General features: G+C 40.9%; 1 protein-coding gene and 1 long non-coding RNA gene across 2 annotated transcripts in view; one reads left to right on the top strand and one right to left on the bottom strand.

The window, feature by feature from the left end:
- Positions 1-7: 7 nt before the first annotated feature.
- Positions 8-16,972, top strand: LOC137857942 (uncharacterized). The gene is made up of 6 exons (XR_011097401.1): positions 8-169; positions 479-544; positions 1,056-1,153; positions 5,581-5,727; positions 11,588-12,561; positions 13,200-16,972. It is a non-coding gene; the product is annotated as an uncharacterized lncRNA (long non-coding RNA).
- ABCC8 (ATP binding cassette subfamily C member 8) overlaps positions 4,338-18,476 on the bottom strand; it is a 73,776-nt gene continuing 59,637 nt past the window's right edge. The window contains exons 30-39 of the mRNA XM_068685171.1: positions 15,618-15,720; positions 14,291-14,404; positions 13,546-13,666; positions 13,260-13,390; positions 12,454-12,532; positions 11,602-11,710; positions 10,094-10,197; positions 9,162-9,295; positions 7,738-7,800; positions 4,338-4,962 (exon numbers count right to left, since the gene is read on the bottom strand). Of these exons, the coding sequence (XP_068541272.1) occupies positions 4,825-4,962; positions 7,738-7,800; positions 9,162-9,295; positions 10,094-10,197; positions 11,602-11,710; positions 12,454-12,532; positions 13,260-13,390; positions 13,546-13,666; positions 14,291-14,404; positions 15,618-15,720 (1,096 nt within the window). The 3' untranslated portion in view covers positions 4,338-4,824. The remainder of the gene's footprint in view (positions 4,963-7,737; positions 7,801-9,161; positions 9,296-10,093; positions 10,198-11,601; positions 11,711-12,453; positions 12,533-13,259; positions 13,391-13,545; positions 13,667-14,290; positions 14,405-15,617; positions 15,721-18,476) is intronic.

Raw genomic sequence — 18,476 nt, 5'->3', positions numbered from 1 at the left:
CCCAAAGCCGTTTCTGTCAGTGTTTGCCTCAGCGCGCCGCGATGGCGGGTCGGGAGCGGGAGCTGAGGGGGGAAGGGGTTTGGGGGAGGCTCTGTGAGGTGAAATCTTCTTCAGAAAGGGAAAAAAAAAAAAGGTCTGGGGTTCCTGCGGTTTGCCCATGCGTTGTGCGGTGAGCTTCTGGCTAATGAGAGATTCGGGCAGGGAGTGGGAAGAAACTTGCCTGAAGGGGCCGAGGCTGGGGGTGTAATGGTTAAAGAGACCTGGGGGTAAAGGGCTCGTTCCCACTCATGAAATCTGCTGTTCAGCCCTACTAAGGACAGATTTTTCCGAACCAAAGAGCTGATGGACTGACGTGATACGTCTTCGGGTCAAGATCGTTTATCTAAAAACACTCCGATGTTGTTGTCGTGCTGTTTAAATATCAATATTCTCCATCATGTTTACTTACTCTAATTTAAGTATTTTCTTTCTATTTCAGCCTAGGCACCAAAGCTGTAGGTTTGCTAAAGCATCCTAGCATATTCTGGATAACGTTTTTAGCCAGGTGAGGAGGTTGGAATCAACTTTCACCACCACCAGCTGCGAACTGTAGCCTACCTAAGGGATATCAGAATTAGTGTTTTCTACATAATCATTCTGAGGTCTCTAAGCAGGCGTTGTAGGGCTTGTAATTAATTGATCACTGTTATTTGAGGCTATTTCCACTACTACTATTTGCTATGACTAGTTGCGTGTCCTTGGACACAACGTTCTTTCTGACAGGATTGATTTCCCAATACTCCACTTTTTCTCTTGTTCTGGGTCACCTTTCTTGCTGCTTTGATAAATAATACTGAAATGACAACAAGGTGTCCTGGAACCTGGCTGCCAGGCTGCTGAACTTGCCCAAAGGTACTTCTCTGTATTGTCTTCTCTGCTAGACCCTGTGTGTGTTCTTGCTGTGAATATGCCACCTGCACCAAACAAAACAAAAGGCTAAAATTTAAATGCTCCAAGTACATGGTTTGTATATACAATTTAACTTTAAAGATGATCTTTTGTACTTTAATTTTTAGAAAGAAATCTGAAACGTTACTTCTGAAAAGTGCAGTTCTCCACCTGAGGGCAGCTCCAGCATTTCCAAAGTGATCATAAAGAGGCTCTGCACCATCAGGTAGTAGTACTTGCTGGTAGCACGTCATTCTATTACAGAGATGGAAATAGACATGCCTTTGCTGCAATTTTTTTCTTACTTTTCTCTCGATGTTGTCTTATTCTGTACCTCTTCCTCCAGAGGGCGGCAACTACGTGAGTGTAGAATGAAAAAAATGCATTAAGGTGGCAGTGTGTTTTAAAGCACATGTGTCAGGAAGGTGAATTGCCTCCTAGGCTGGTGCTAGGAATGACCTGTGCAGCCTACTGCAGCAAGGAGTGCTGCATGAACATGTTCACCCTGATGGTTTTAGGAATCCTGAACTCTATAGTGCTAGAAGGGTGTTTCCTTGTTTCCCCTTCTGTTCTTTATTGGGGCTGTCATCTTCCATTTACCTTCTTTTCCTTTGCCATTTCCTATCCAGCAGTTGTTAGCTTAGATAGAACAGGAAAGCAAGTGGCTTCTGCTGGAGGATTTCTAAAGCAGAACAAAAAGAAGCCCTGTCTTTGTGGATCAAGTGACAGATACTTAAAGGAGAAAAGTGACAGATCTTTGGTGTGAGCCAACATATTTGTGTTAAGAGCTGCTGAGCAAATTGGGCTCACAGGAACAAACCCACACTTGAAGGCTGTAGTGTGGAATCATGCAGGGTACATTTTGTCCACCCATGAAATAGTTTTTACATTTCAAAACTTTTTTTCTTCTGCTTTTCCCTAATTTAAAGACTACCAAGAAGATATTACTATAGCTATGAATTTAAAATTTGTTTGGCACCTGTGTGAGTAGACCTTTGTTTCAAGGGTTATGTAGTGCTAGCCTAACCTGAGCTAAGCCTCTCAAATGCCCTCGCTGTATGAGCAGGGAAACAGAGCAGAGATCAGAGCTGGCCAGTCAGAATCGCAGGGGAAGGCATGAGCAGAGCTGGAAGAGGGCTAACGTAGCAGGCACACTGTGCTTCTTGGCCTTCCAAGAAAACAGCACTCCCGTAGAAATGAGTGCACCAGGATGAAGTGGCTGTGGTGAGACAAGGGGATAAAGACAAAAAGATGTTTGTGTAGTGGAAGCCTTTATAGAAGGCAGCAGGGTGCAACAAGCCCTGGTTGCATTGCCAGGGGCAGCCTATCCTGCCTACATCCTGGGGACTGAGCCAAGCCCTGTGCTAGAGGAGAAATGGGTCTGGATGTGACAGCTCCCCATCCTCACGTGGCTGCTCTTGGGCTGTCTTCTTCTCATCTAGTGCAACACTTTGCTTAGTAACGTGGTATTGCCATGCTGTGTATGTTCGTGAGCCTGATTCAACAGGGACTTCTGGACCAGCCAACCCGAAGTAGCAGGTTTAATGACTCAGGAACAGCAGCGAGCCTTCCACCTTCTCTGACTTTACAGCTCCCGCCACTGAATAATCTTTTTAGATATGGCTTCTGCTCCCTGTTGAGACGCCAAGCCTTTGGAGTTAGGGAGCACAAACTCTCTGGGATTTGGCCCCATATAAACAGATAAAAATACACCGAGGAAACATAAATGTCTTCTGTCCAAGTGGCAGCTAAGAGGCCTCTGCGTTCACACATTTATCTGGTGGTGTGATGCCGTGAAAAAGATGTATAATCTTTGGCTACCAACCAACTCTCATACCCTGCTGTCCTGCAGTGATGCCTTATGAAATGTAAGCCCCATTTACAATGGAAACCTACCTCCAATTACAGTCACTTGCGCTTTGCAATCATGTTTTATAACTTCAAGATCTAATATGGTCTTCCAAAAATCATGATGCGCTGTGTCTTTTGCTCCCTTGCAACCCTTTCCAGGTAAGTCCTGTGGAGTGGTGATTTCCTAAGTCTTTATGGGATGAGTACTTGCATTAGGCTGGTGCTGGGCAGCTAGGAGGCAGCACACGCAGTGGCTGCAGTAGGAACCTATTCGGCGCTCACTGTGCCCTTCTGCTGCCCTGGAAGGATACAGTCACCTGTGTCCAATTTCTCCTTTCCTAGCTTTCACAAGATGCCTGGTGTCTCAGGGTGAACATACACTGATACTGGGGCAGCTATTTTTTCTTTAAAGCTACTCAGCAAAACAATTCCCAGATGTCTCCAGCTACCCCTTTTCTTTCTTTAGCTGGCCATGACAAGCGTTTATGCATTTTATCTGCATGAACAGATTTTCCGTCTGCACTTTAAGCAGGAGTGTAGCACGAGCTACACTCTCCTGGTGGTCAAACGCTCTCTGGCCCAAGTTTAATGCCCTTAGGTGTTGTGCAAGTGACAGCATCACAGAATCATCTGGGTTGGAAAAGGCCTTCAAGGTCACCGAGCCCAACCTGACCTACTCAGTCCCATCACTAAACTGTTTCCCCCCCGGAGAAGTGGTAACACTGCTTAAACAGCAGCAGTTCTTCTCTCCTCTGCTTTCTGCTGCAGTGCTAGAAGAGAAGTAACGCATTAAAAATATCTGGTACCCCATGAGAACATGGAGATGTCTGCCTCTACGAACTAAACTCTTAAAAATAGATTTCAAATTAATTTAGCTGGCTAAAGAGAGGAGAAAAAAAAAAAAACACCACAAAGTACTTTCCCCAAATGCTTTGAGTTCTTCAAATAGGGGAAGGCAAAAAGGGATGTGAAAGAAAATGCTATAAAAAGAATACCAGTGAAAAATTGATCTTAATCTTCCACTGGGTCACTGACGTTCTCACTGCTTAGTCATTAATTACTCCTAGAATGATTGCCACAGTTAAGTGATTGGACGGGAATAAGTAGTTGTCCAGCTAAATTAGGATAATTTCAGTGCTTAAAAGTTCTCTTGAGTATATGTGGGTGAGGATCACAGTGAATCTAGAAACAGTGTGACAGTGGGTGAATTATGTCAAATTAGGAGAGAATGAGTCGAGGCCCCGTGGCTCTGAGCTACAGGACAAGGTTTAATACCTTTTGTTTACCAGCCTTGGAAGGATAATTTCTAGATGAATTGTTGTTGTCTGCAACGCTTTGGAAATAGTGTGCATTAAATACTGATACCTTATCACAGCCTCCGGCCTCTTCCCTTCCTCACTATGTGGGAGGGAGTCTGGCCCTTGGGAATCAATACGTGATTCAGCTGGGGGAGAGGCAAGGCAGCCTAAGAAAGACTAAGGGAGTTAGGGTGCGATTAATTTCTTAGAGGTATTAAAGAAGAGACCAAGAGACACAAGCAGTATCAATAAACTGCAATAAAAAGTTTTATAGACTTTATATTTAGATATTAAAGCTTTACATAGTCATATGATTAAAAGAGATACAGGCTTTCCAGAAATACCTTTGGTATATAATTTCTTTCTGCATTAGTCAGTAATAAGCATTATCCACAGCAGGGCTACGATGCGTAAAAAATAACATGGTAATAAAATGACAAGAGAGATTTATGAGTTACACAGAAAGTCCGTGCTGGCTAGGTTTTTGTTTGACGTGTATCCTCTCGTATTTCATCCATGAGGTTCTGTTAACCATATTTCAGGATTCTTTGGCAGCAAAATAAAAAAAAATAGTACTATACAAAAGAGGAGAGTACATGGATAATTCATTAATACTTTAGATGGAGAAATAGCTCATTTTATTAAAAAAGGAAAACCTCTGTTTTATTATGAAATAGTATTTATTTACAGGTATTTTACACTTTTAGAAAATAGGTAATACAATTTTACTTTAAAATGCTTATTTTTATTACTTATCTGCTTGTACAAAAGAAGCAAATACACTGTCTTCTCGTTCTAGCAGAACCTCAGGCTTGTCGTATTCCAAAATAACCCCTCTCTTCATGACAATAACCAAATCTGCATTCAGGATCGTGTGCACGCGGTGCTGAAAACAAATAAAATGCCAGTTCAGTGTACCTACCACATGCACATTTCAGGATAAGACAGCCTTCCAGAAATTAATCTTCCCATCAAGTTTGATTAAGATGACTTTATCCTGCCTTACATCCTGATTTACTATGCAAATATTGCAGCCAAATACAAAGATCAAGATCCATGTAGATATTCAAATACACATATAAGGCAGCCAGGAGGAGTGGGAACAGGGCAAGCGTATGGGTTACTGCTCTCAAGTACTCTCCCAGTCCCAGAGTGCTTCTAGATCAAGGGTTTTCCTGAGCCTGGAGTGATTTGTCCATTTGTAAAGCTGAAGGGATGTCTCTCCTAAGACCTTGCCCATGTTTCCCCTTGAATTTTCATAAAGATTTTCCATCCACATCCCCTGGAAAGATTTTCCATCCACATCCCTGCCCTGCCACCCCCATAGTAAAGAGGAGCTTCCTACGTCCAGACAACCTCTCCTGCCCTTTGCAGTTGGTGCCCATTGCCTCTGGTTCTGGCACTGGGCACCACTGAAAAGAGCCTGGAAAAAAGTCATGCCCCCTCCTGCCTCACTGTTTTGCAGACCTCTCTCTTACATTTCCTTATATTGTCCTTTTTCCAGACAGAAGAGGCCTGGTCTACTCAGCTGCTCCCCTTCAGGAGCAGCTCCACACCTCTGATCATCCCTGCTGCTGCAATTCTCAACGTTATTCAGTTGCAATGTGTCGATCTGAGGATGAAGGGGCTGGAACTACAAACAGTATTCAAGGTATGTGCAAACTATGAATTTATACAGCGTATGATATTTTCCCTTTTTTTTTTTTTCTTTACCCTTTTTCAAGTAAGCCCTAACATTTGATTAACTTACTTGATTGGGAAGAAACCTCCCCAGTTTCTTCCACAGTGAATACTACAAATAATTCGTTTAGTTTTTCTGCAATATCTTTCTCTTTCCCATGTGTTCCTTTCATGTACTCAACATCAAATGGCCCTACAAACCAATGGGTTTCTTGCTCCTGACGTGCTTAAGGGATTCGCTATCATTTTTAATGCCTTCTTGCTTTCACATGCTTTTTTTTTTTGTTGGCCTGCCTTATTGCAATTGCTATGTACTGTTATCTGTTATGTAATATGCTTTTGATCATTTCTGTTTTCTTCATTTGGCTAGGAGTTCAGGTTTTACAAGAATGTCTCCTTGGTTCTCATAGCCTTCTTTATTTGTTTAGCCATATCTGCTTCTTTCTACCCTTACTCAAGCCTTTCCTAATTAAAAGCATGCATTGGCTCTAGGAGTTTTGAAGAAAATCCTTCAGTAATTTTCATGATCCCCATCATATCATTTGCTTCCTTTTTTTCTTTTTTTTTTTTTTAAAAAAAAGTAAATTATAGCAAGCCTCCTCATTTTACAGAATTCCACTTTTTAAAGGTGAGTGTAACTGCACTGCATTTCTTGGTCTGTATTACTCCTGCAGGGATACTTAATCTCAGAATGCTATGGTGCCTGTTACACAATAACTCTTCACCCATAAGGTTCTCAATCTGATTTTGGGCACTCTCAGGATCAAAACAAGTCTTCCATTTCCTTCTGTGGCTTTCTAGCCAGGTGTTCTATAAAATAATCACTGATGGCATCTACAAGTCACATGGCTGCTGCAGTCTCTATGTGACATTTATCCAGACCACAGGCAGGGGGAGGGGACCGAAATGTCACATTCCTGTTATACTCACTGCCCTTGTCTGAGCACAATCAGTGCTGCCATCCTGGTAAAGTAACATAGATGGTGACATAGACCCAATACTACTTTTCTTCCTAAGCACAAACAACACATTATGTTTCTACCAAAGAACATTTCAAATACAAACCCACCTTCTGCATTTCAATTTTACTCCAAAATGCTGTTTGCTTGAATTGTGTGGTTTAAAACTAAGAGAATGAAAGGCTAATAAACAAAACTTCCTCAGCCCATCCCTAAACAAAAAGATACGCAAATGCAAAATGCAGTGCAACTCAGTATTTTCATGCAGAGAAACAAGGAAATTTTGTGCTTATTATTCCTTTGCTTTTCTTGCAAAGACACAATGAATGGATACCATGAGGTAAATCAGGTTTTCTGTTAGACTGCTGCTAAGTGTAAAGGAAAAGATGCTGTACTATTCTTGACCATATATTTTTGGCATTATGCTTGATCTTTAAATAGTAAGAAGCAAAATTACTGTGTTTCAGCTCCCTGAGATGTGTATTTTTACAAAATAGAGGACAAAGAGATGTATTACTTCTGACATATCTGTCAAGCCAACTGCTTTGATTCAGGTCAATAAACAGTTTTATTTATAAATACTTGAGATCTTTGTGTTACCATTTCAAGAACATGAAAACCTAAACTTAGTCACTGTCAACAGGGATGGAGTGGTTTTTACAAGTCAGTAAAATTCTCCTTCATTTGTTTAAATACTGAAACAAAATTGCTCTATCCTGTGACAAACTAATCACGTAATTTTACTCTTTCTTAGTTAAATCATTATTTTAGCTTGAGAAAACTTACATTTCACAATAGTCAAAGTTGCGTTATATTAGAAATTAGCCTAAAATGGGTAAATGAAAATAGAGCACAAACTCGTATGCCTTTGCAGGTAATCAGAATTAGCACCCAGCAACACATTTAGGAAACTGTTGTTATGTATCTTTAAATAAGAAAGTAGTTTAGAATGGAAAAGAAAGCTTAAACACTGCAATGAAAAAAAAAAGATTAATGGCCATATTCACAGAGACTGTACTTACTGCTATTGTAACCACAGTACGGTCAGCAAACGCAGTCATGACTACCTTCTGGAGGATGTTCTCCTACAAAAAGGAAACCATTTGTTGCTTTTCATAGAACAGAAGTTACCCAGTAGGCACACAGATACTCTGAAGAAGGCTTAAATAACCACCGATTATTACATCCTTTGTTGCAGAAATGAAAAACCAACCCCATGTCAGAACTTAAGTCAGTGGTCCCCAGTTAGCCCTGCTTGCTCCTGCCACCTGCGTTGCCTCTGGGCTTCTGTGCCATTGTGTTGCGTGCTCATGAGCTGCACTCTGGCTCCCAAAGCCCCACTATCCTGATCTCAGTTTTACAGTGTAGTAAATTAAAGACAAATTCAGGGAGCTGCCAGGCTGCATGCTTGCTGACACCTCTGCAGTACATTCTTCACTCTGCTGGAAGCCCAGGCATGTCCCTGCACACTGGGGACTGCTAATCCCATGGGGTGGCAGGGATAAGCATGGGAGTGTGCTGATCCTGGCATATTTAACAGCGAAGGACATTTTATGATAGTTTTAACGTGTAGTTCTCACTCAAGCAGTACTCATCCATTCCTGTTTAGGAAACATGTTGTGTACCAGACTGCTTACAAGCCACTAGCACAGACACCTTCGTTTGCTATCATCTGTTCTTTAGACACATATCCCAAGGGATGAACCATATCCTTACTACATCAAAATTCAAAATGCGTTTTAACTGGGCTGTGTACAGTGTAATTCCCAACTGTGCTGACATTTACCACACTAACATTTTACAGAATTAAAAATCATAACTGTTTTAATAACTGCCCTCCAATTACATTATTCACTCATAGGCTACTGTCATCACGAAGAACACCGAAACATTTCTCATAACAACATAACCAAGTGAAAAATCCTAAGAACGTACTGTTCTGTTTGGCTAAAATCCAGGCAGTGTGCTATTATTGTGTGGTTTAACCTCTGTCTAGCAATTTCAGGCAATTAATGCAATAAACCAGTATGTCTTTGTTTATGTCTTTGACCCTGCTTTCAAGACTTCCAACTTCCTGACTTGTCCTGTCCACCATGCTGGGCAAACTTGTCAGCTTGCCAATTTACCCTTCAGTGACCATTGCAGCTGACCTTCCAAAGCTTTGTTTGCTTTAGGAAATCAAACTGCCAATGAAAATAACGCACTTCATTTTCCTAAAGCAAACAATGCCGTAATAACTTTTAATTTTTTTTTTTTTCTGGGAATTTAAGAGCACTTTAGACTAGTTTGCAATGATGCACAACTACTTGGACTTACAAACAAGTCTACAATAAATATTGTATAAGCGTGTTACAGCACAGACAATCATCTTCTCCATTTTTCTTTTCCTATTAACATTTGTCTCCCCCTCAAAGAAAAAAAGAAATTGGAAACATTCCAAACTCACCGTTGCCATGTCAATGGATGCTGTGGCTTCATCCATGATGAAGATGCTGGTCTTCCGCACAAAGGCCCTTGCTAAGCAGAAGAGCTGCCTTTGGCCCTGGCTAAAATTTTCACCCCCTTCTGTGACGATAGCGTCTGGAAAGGATACAGCAAAAGCATCATTTGTGAGGTGTGGATGAGAGGGATGGATCAGAGCGGAGCATGTCTCTCGCCTTCAGCATAAAGATTTTCAAAGTAACCCTCTGAAGCTGCTGATGGCCCAGTTTTGTCTCCTTATATCTGCTGCTCAAAATAACCAGTAATTCTCTCGCTATGTTCTTTATACCTACTAGACATCAAAGTACCTAAGGATGTTTAAGAGCGAGTGTCTCTGAGGTGCGTGCAGTCTAGGGCACTGCATCACCGTCCAAGGGGCAGCCATCATTTCTTTACTCTCAGGCTTTCTAACTTAGCATTTTAAGGGTCTGTGGTTTTCGGTTTTGTGTGTGTGCATCTTTATTGGCAAGTTTTTGCTTGCTTTTGCATAACCAAATAATTCATACCTTTAAACTTTCATTCCCCCTTTGAATTCCTCTCTATGCAATAGAATATTGTAAAATGCAGAAGAACATATTCTAGATAACACCTGACTTGCTGACGTCTTATCTGAGTTCACCAGACTCACGAGCCACAATAAATCATAGCAAAGACATACTGAAGTAAAACCATTTTACCATTAATTTGAAACAGAAACAGGATTATGCCCTGCGGGTGCAGTTGGTAAGGGAATTCGATGGATCTAGCGCCTTTGCCTGCAGGCAAGCACTTTTTGTCACCTCCCATAAACCTCAGAGGGTTTCCCTTCAGCAACTGCCTTTTAATAGATAGGCAGTGTGAAACGCTGTTCTGTTGTGAACAGCAGATGCGGTCTTCGCAAGAAGGAAGTCTCATTACCTAGGCCCCCAGGTAGCGCTTTCACCACATGCTTGAGCTGTGCTATTTCCAGTGCTTCCCACAGCATGCTGTCAGTGCACTTCTTCTCCGGGTCCAAGTTAAACCTACAGTTAGATGCAATTCAAGACAATTAATTAGTATCAACCTCTGCAATGTATTTCTTCTTTTGGTGTGCCCAGAAACAAACCCACTAATAACAGGAATCATACACTAATGACCTGCCATCTCTTCCTGGTATAAATCCACTGAATTTAGCAGACTTGGGCAGCGTTTAACATCTCTCATTCTGCCATCTCTCCTTTTAAATCCACTGTGTCCCTTTGCCCCTTAGTGACAAGGAAGTGCTAAACAGAAGAGTCAAGCTTCACAATGATTTATGAAATTCAAGTCTTCACTACGACTGAACAGATCTTGGATTTATGAACAGATGAATGTTATTTGTGCTTGCTGGGGCCCCAAATTGATAGCAATGAATCTCATATCATATTAATATACAGAATGATAATCAGAAATAAAAGATTCAGTGGTATGGGACACAGTTTTTAATGCTTACTGCTACTGTATGTGCTCTGAGTAACCAATGATGGCCCTGAAATAAATTTTTGAATAGGTAAATTATTAAAACAAAGGCACACAGTCACCTTGTCATCTGACATAAATGAATCATGCTTTATTCAGGGAAGTTCAGGAGATAATCTTGGGATCTGTATTAGTTTCAAGTCAGCAAACTGCAGAAACCTCTATCATTTTCAGTGAACTCTAATGACTTTTCTTATAAAAACTATAGCTGCGGGTGATGAGACTGTACTGAGGACTACACATGTACTGTTCCTTTCTAAGGTAAGTGACACTGAGATAGGGAGTGACATTTATTGGAAACCATGGAGCTTTTTTCCATGGTTTTTACTGCATCATCTTCTCAAAGAAGAAGGAAGAGGTGGAAACAAAAAGTAAAGCATAAACGAGGCGTTTGATCTCATAGATGAAAGAATATCTCAAAGACTAGAAAAGCAACAGAGGATAGAGGCTCCAAGATAAAACACCCTAGAAGTCCTGCAGTACTTCTCATGTAGTTCTGCTGCTTCCTCTTTTTCTACTTTTTTAATTTTTATTTATTTTATTCATTATTATTTTGAGTCTGCATTTTCTCCATCTCGTTTTTTAAGGCAGACAGAAGCAAAAACACATAGGAGAAAAAAGGTTTCAGTAAGTGCAGAGAGGTTACGGGTGCTTGATGGGGTGTTTGTTGGTGGGCTAAACCGACGACCCAGTCCTGACGCAGTGGTTCTGCTCCCTGGTTCCTTCTGCCGACAGCGTGCTGCCCAGGTGCAGGCACTGGGAAGGAGCACCCCACTAGTGGCAGGTGGAAAGCACAGACAGAAAGCAGCGGTCCTGCCTACTCCAACTGAGGCAACCAAAACCAAACAGTTTGCATCAGCAGTTTTGTAAAAGTCATGACGTGGGATGGCGCAGATAGTATTTTTCTATTGCTAGGGCTCAGTGCTTACCGGATTGTTCCGCTGAATAAAATAGGATCTTGGAGAATGATTGACAGCCTGGATCTCAACGTCTGTAAGGGGAGCTTGGCGATATCTATACCATCAATGATAATTCTTCCTATTCAAAAGAAAAGGGAGAGTCTGTTGGACTCCAGTGAGCTGGACATGGCTCACTTTCAGCTTGCAATACATTACAGCAGGAACAGGCCTTGAATTGCAAATCCCTTTATTCACTAATGAAACAAGTTTTGGTTAAGCAGCATGCACAATTCTCCAAAGACTAAGACTCAGCTGTGACGAATGTGAGGTAGACCTGTACTACGTTAAGGAATGGTTAGACACACCACTTATCTGCTTGACCATTCATAAAAATGTAGCAAACAACAAGGTAAGAGGTTACTTTGATTAAGGACTTGTTACCAAGGGAAACGGTCATTTCAGAAAGCCAAATTACTATTGAGCACTTCGAAAGTTTATCTTCGAGTACAACTGTCTGGCTTTGTAATCCCCAGTGGAGGAGTCTTCCAGACCCACTGAATCCTCTCTATGCCTTGTGTGCAGATCCTTGCTTATCCTTGAACGCTTTTCTCCTTTTATACTTTGCTCCTACTGCTGTGATTTAGCAGCACAAAAGGCTGTCTCCTGTCACTCCTGAACTCTTGCTTCTGTTATGTAGAGTGAGAATTTTTATTGATCCAGCGAGTCAATAGCACAGCTGTTAGATGACACCGTACTTAAACAAGGCCAGAGAGCATCTCTCCGATTCAAGAAGTGCACTTCAAAGCTGCTGCTATTCAGGAAAGGAATATCAATGCACCTTCAGGAGCTAAGCTTGACCAACACAAAAAAGTGTAATCTTACCCTCAAAAGTGTCAACCATTCTGAAAAATGCAAGAGAGAAGGAGGATTTTCCACTGCCTGTTCGGCCGCAGATCCCAATCTGTGACACAGAAAGAAGATGAACATCAGGTGAGTGGAAATGGACAGTGCCTGTATTCGACATTTAGGATGGAGATACTTTTCAAATCTACGCGATCATCCCGCACTCCTGACAGTTCAGTCAAACTGTACTGGCCGTAACAGCATCCCGAATTACAGTCTTTGTCTTTAAAGGTCTGAGCATTTAGGGATAAATCAAGGCCAGTCCTATGTACAGAAACAAGTAGAGAGTGACACGGAGGAGCAGGAGGGCTGGCCAGTGCGGTCAGCAAAGCTTAGGATCTGGAGTTGGCCTTGTTGAGCAGGAAGGACACAGGCAAACAGGATTAGGGAGGAGAAAAACAACTGATAGAACAGAGACACAACCAGGCAGAAGAGCAAAGATGGGAATAACTGCAGGGGAGCCACATGGGAATGATGGAAAGTAGATCTAACATAAGGGGTCATTGTCACTTCTTTCATCACTGCGTGCTGACAGTAGTGTGCTGGGATACTAGGAAGTGGTGTGTAGTTCTAACTTCACATTGTAACAGACTCCTAAGCACAACAAACTAAAAAACCCACAGATCCCTCTCCACTGCACTGCATTCTTTTAGAGAAAAAAAATCTGTAATTCAGTCATTAAAACATAGTTTGTTTTTTTTTTTTAATTATTTTTTTTCCCCAAGTCTGTGGTTTCTATGATAAGCTAGTCTATAAAGCTTTTCAAAATCAATTCAGTTATTTACCTTTTGTCCTGGAGAAATGTGGGCATTGACATGCTTCAGCACTGGCTTTAAGTTGCTGTCATATCGGACACTCAGGTTCTGGATTTGGATCTCGCCTCTGTCCGGCCAGTTCTGGGGAATCTGCGAGGAAGCTGTACCAGGAGCACAGGGGAACAAATACAACCACCCTCTCATGATGAATTCATCATCTCATTAAGTAATTTACTGAGTTATTCATGGTAATAGACTGCAAAATCATTAGTATTTCAGCAAGCTCTCTCTGCATGCTGCACAAAACTGCACTTACAAAGGAGCCCTTCATAATTTTCAGCTTCTGTTTTGAGAAGGCCATGGATTCTTTTCACTGCACCCAGCTGGATCTCCATATCAGCCAGGTTACGAACCATCCAATTCAGATAGTTAGACACCTGATGTAAAGCAAACAAACTCCTAAATTCCAGATTTTTAGCAGTTTGCATCATTCGACCAGCATGCACCTTACATTCCCAAACACTTGTTCAGCCTTAGTAAGCTGAAGTCATGAAAGAACTGCGTGGTACACATCAACAGGGTGACAGCAATGGCTTCAGGTTACATTTCCTGACTGCAAAGCACAGAGAGATTGATACTATGGAGATCTACCAACAGCAAAGAGGAAAGAAAACAGTAAAGACAAGCAGAAAGACATCATTTGGTAACTAAAAAGGTTTGACAATCTGGAATGATGTATTTGGTCATAATTACGACTGATGCACGGAAACAATATTGTTATTCACAATGGAAGACATTATAAAAATATGATACAACTTGGCAATATTTGGATGACATAGTTGAACTACTGCTTCTGTGAATACTTTATCTAGCAAATGAAAAAGAGTACTCTCAAATATGTCAACCACTGAATGGAAATTGAAGTTAACACTTGGTTTCAGTGATGTTACAGTACCCATGGATAGATATACAGACACCTTCGATCTTCTTGTTCATCTTTGCACCCTGAAGAATTACAAAAAAATGTTTGGAAGAGACAAGAAGGGTCCTGAGATTCTTACCATAAGAGCATAGGTTAGTCCCAAGCCTACAAGTCCTGAAGAGAGTTTTTTATACAGGCAACTGGTAATAGAAGTGACAGCTGCTATGAGTACCACACATGCTCCAATGTACTCCTGAAGGAATATGAACAAGCTCCATCACTGTAAGTCTACAAATGATCAAAATGTTCTCATAACTTTGCATACCAAAACCCAAACCCATTGCACAGTTTGAAAATAGAGGCAGAAGACACTACATAACTCCTCTGACCCTGCAGTTGCTTCTGGGTGGCTCCCATCACATTTATTCAGACAAGCTGCTCTTGCACAGCACGTAACTATTAGTTGGATTGTGTCTACTAAGGATGGACTTTTGTCACTTTAATTAAAATCTTTAGTGATTTGACTTCTCAAAGACAAGACTTTGAGTAAACTTATGTAACAGACTAGAAAATGAACTTTGTTGGAGGGAAGTTGTTATTCTTCTATGTTTGTACTGTTTCGTGACACAGGTATTAGAGACAGAATTTGAGACTTCAGATCATCTGTGACTGAACATGTAAGACTAGTAAAATCTGATTATACTCACTAGCAGAATTCAAGTAGCAAAAGACATCAGCTAACACGGAGTCCAAAATGAGGTGGAGTAACACAAACTGTGACTTACTCTGAGCGCACATAAAAAGAGCCCACATTACCATTAGCAGCAGTACTGCACCTGTAGCTATCAAAGCCTGGTACAAACGTCATCATCTACAAGATAAAACTCTTCGACTGAATTTCAAATAATTATATTTAATAAATATTATTTTATGCCAGTCCACTTTTCTAAGCATTCTGAGGAAATGAGCAACTGAGTATGTTTAGCATCCTTCAGATGACCCAAAACAGGCAAAAACCTGTCTGCATCCTTCTGCTTATTAAGGGAGCTTCTGCGATGTTGAAATGTTCCTGGGGGACTGACAACGCAAAGGCCTGCAGTGGCCAACAGTCTCACAAATGCATTCTGGCTGGCAACACAGCCAGAGCAACTCTCTGATCACTCCTCCATGCACAAAGGAAGAAACATGACCTTTAATAATTATTCCTGTCTTGGAGGAACAGTTGCAGGCTACAGGAAAAATTCATACTCCATTCAGTTTTCTGGATGGTTTGGGCATATGATCAGTACAGATATCTATCTATCTATCTATCTATCTATCCATCCATCCATCCATCTATGGCAAAGGTATAGCCTCAGAACACAGATGAGGCTGGATAACTATGGGTAAATTCATCAGATTGCTTGGAATGAAGTTAAATCAATTCACAGTGTATACAAAAAAAAAATAAAAATAATAATACTTGCCATGCGAACTTCTAGCCATCGATTAGCAGCTGTAAGGAAAAGGGAAGCAATGTTGTTGGAATCTGTGTATTCAAGAAGCTTTTGTCGAAATTTAGCTTCATACCTGAAAGAAGAAAAACAAACAAACAAAAACAACAGAAAACAGTCAGGCCTTAGAGTATTGGAAAAATAATATTTAATTCTGGGGGGCCTGTGTTCATGGGGAGTTTGACACAGGTTTAAGTCAGCCTGTCAGTAGTTCGGAGTGACATTGCTCACAGATTTGTATTAGACACATGTAAAGTGCCCTCAGAAGTAAAAGGAAGTTATTGTGCTGATGAAACTCTGTGTAGGACTTCTGATTCACAGGGGGCAGTTTCTAATTGCCTTTTACTACGTACTAACTGTAAGAAAGACAAATAAAACCAAACCAAACCAAAAACCAAGAGAAGCAACACATGCGTGTACTTGTGAAAAGAAGTATTAGCACGTGCAGAATGTAGTTCCTCTTCTCAGTTCATCATATAAGCTAAGGTTTTAAAATGTATACTACCGTAGTGCCTAGAAATTGTAACCATTTTAAAAGCATAAACTCAGAGTACCTCTGGTAATGGCAGCCCTAGTGTTAATTACATGTTTGTCCTTCTTACTAATGACTGGAGCCCTTTGGAAAACAAAAGGCCAAGCATACGGTGCAACAAAAAGTAACAGAGTGGAAAGAACCATTTTTTTTTTCTTCACAAATGAGCTAGCCACAAAACACAACATAAGATTAATGGTAAAAAGTTCTGTTTACAGTTTATTATAGAGGATCTGCACCCACTTATACTCATGATAAAAACTGCATGAATGAATTCTGCCTTGAACATAACAGATAAGGAAAGTGATTCCCAGCTACATGTACTTAGACTGAGATCTTGGCAGGCATACAAGTCACTCCTTTAGCTGAGCCTATTTATTTGTACAGGTGTGAATTAATGTGATGTTAATAAAGTGTGTCAATAATTATGCCTAATAATAAAGGAGAAGGGTGGCACAGAAACCTTTTTCAGGGTAGCAACAGAAGCTCGAAGGCCTGAAGATCTAATTTATGCACCCAGAAGCTTGCCCTTTCCCCCCCTCTATTACGTTAGAAAATTTAAAAGAACTTGTTAACCTCTCTATAAACTTTGCCCTACTTACATCCTTTGATATTGCGCTTGCAGCAAGCAGTACTTATTTATAAACTCAGCTCCCTGTATACTGGCATGAAAGAAAGATGTGACGATGTTTTAATATGAACTACGCGGCTTAGAGGTGCTTTCCGATTTGTCCACTACAAAGTATCTTAATCCCTCTTTTGAGTACAGTATAATAAAGTTCTGACATAAATCATTTATGCTTTTCAGAAGAGGAAGTGCAACTTTGTGGAAATAATTTAGCTGCTGACAACTCAGTTATGTGCCAAGACATAACAGACAATAGAAAATGGCTCTGAGAAGCCAGGGCTGGCTCCGACCATGCTGGTGTGTTTGCACGTCGTAGAATGGTTGCTCCTGAAAGTGATGCACTAGCATCACCCAGTGCAGAGCTAGCGATCCCTGCCTTTCCTCAGGACTAATTACTCTCCCATGTAGAAATGGCTGTACTGCTTCCAGAACCCATTCGGTCATGTTTAGCTTTGGTATCTCCACACCATGAGACGTGACATGGTGTAGGTATGCCCTAAAGGATGCGAGGTATGTGCTATGAGTCAGGCATGAGTATGCACGTGGAAAGGCAGTGCAGAGTTACCACCGTTGGGGGGGTGCTGCAGAAATATCAGCGTTTCTCTTCAGAAAACACCCCCAGATTACCAGTCTCTCAGCATACAACCCAGTCTGTGCAGAAACTTGCACATCTACATTTATCAATTACTTGGCACCAACCAGTACTTTCTGAAATGCCACAGAGCACCTGCAAACTATAAATCAGGCCTGGGCATCTGCGTGAGGTGTATTTATAGCTGCAGCAGTAGCTGTCTTTCTGATCTCCCTCTGGATTTTTTGGTACATTTCTTCCCTCATGCATTCTGAGTAAGTGCAGGATGGAGAATTGCCAAGAGTAAGGACACTTCAGGAACAACTGGCACCTCCTAACTGTACGACTAGATTCCTGAATTAGTGTTATTTTTAGGGATGCTCAAGCTAGCAAGTCTGAACTCCACTCCTGCTAATATGTTAGGCAGCTCAAAAGCTTCACAGTCCTAAAAATAGCTGGGTTACCAGCTGATGCAGGAGGCTGGCAGGCAGATGGAATACAGAACCTACTGAAAGCACGTAGCTGTTTGGGTGAGACGCATGGCTTAGTGCAGGGTTTAAGAAAAAAAGAGGCACTGAATACAATTCTTTGACAGAGGAATTCATCTGAAGGTGACAGGAAGAATCAAGAGGTTCAAATGGCTGAAAATATTAACTAGATAGCATTAAGTATAACTTATTATATTAAAAATTGAAAATATAGAGCCGTAATACCCTAAAGATCCTTTTGATAAAGTAAAAGCTTATATGGGTAAATGAGAAAAGCAACAATTAAAATATAAATTAAGTATCTTTAAAAGTGAACACAGACATAGCTGCAAACTAGAGAATAATGTTGGCACTTAAGTTAAATGTATAATAACAGCAATTAAAATTGGAATTTTGCTGTTCTACCACTCTTTAAGCAGCTATCTTCAGCCAAAAAGAAACAAGATTTTACACTATTTCTTTTATTGAGCTCCCGATATCCCAGTTAGAATTGTTTACAAGTAGTATAACTTTGTGCATGACTTCTATTATAAAATAAGATCTATAGGTTAAGAAGAATAAATATTCCTGTTTCACAGAGAGAACAGTAACAGAATTAACTGGCAGAATGTGT

Source organism: Anas acuta, chromosome 5 (genome assembly GCF_963932015.1).
Source record: "Anas acuta chromosome 5, bAnaAcu1.1, whole genome shotgun sequence".
Classification (NCBI taxonomy): domain Eukaryota; kingdom Metazoa; phylum Chordata; class Aves; order Anseriformes; family Anatidae; genus Anas; species Anas acuta.
Note: the sequence above shows the minus strand (reverse complement) of the source record. Positions and strands in the feature narration are given on the sequence as shown.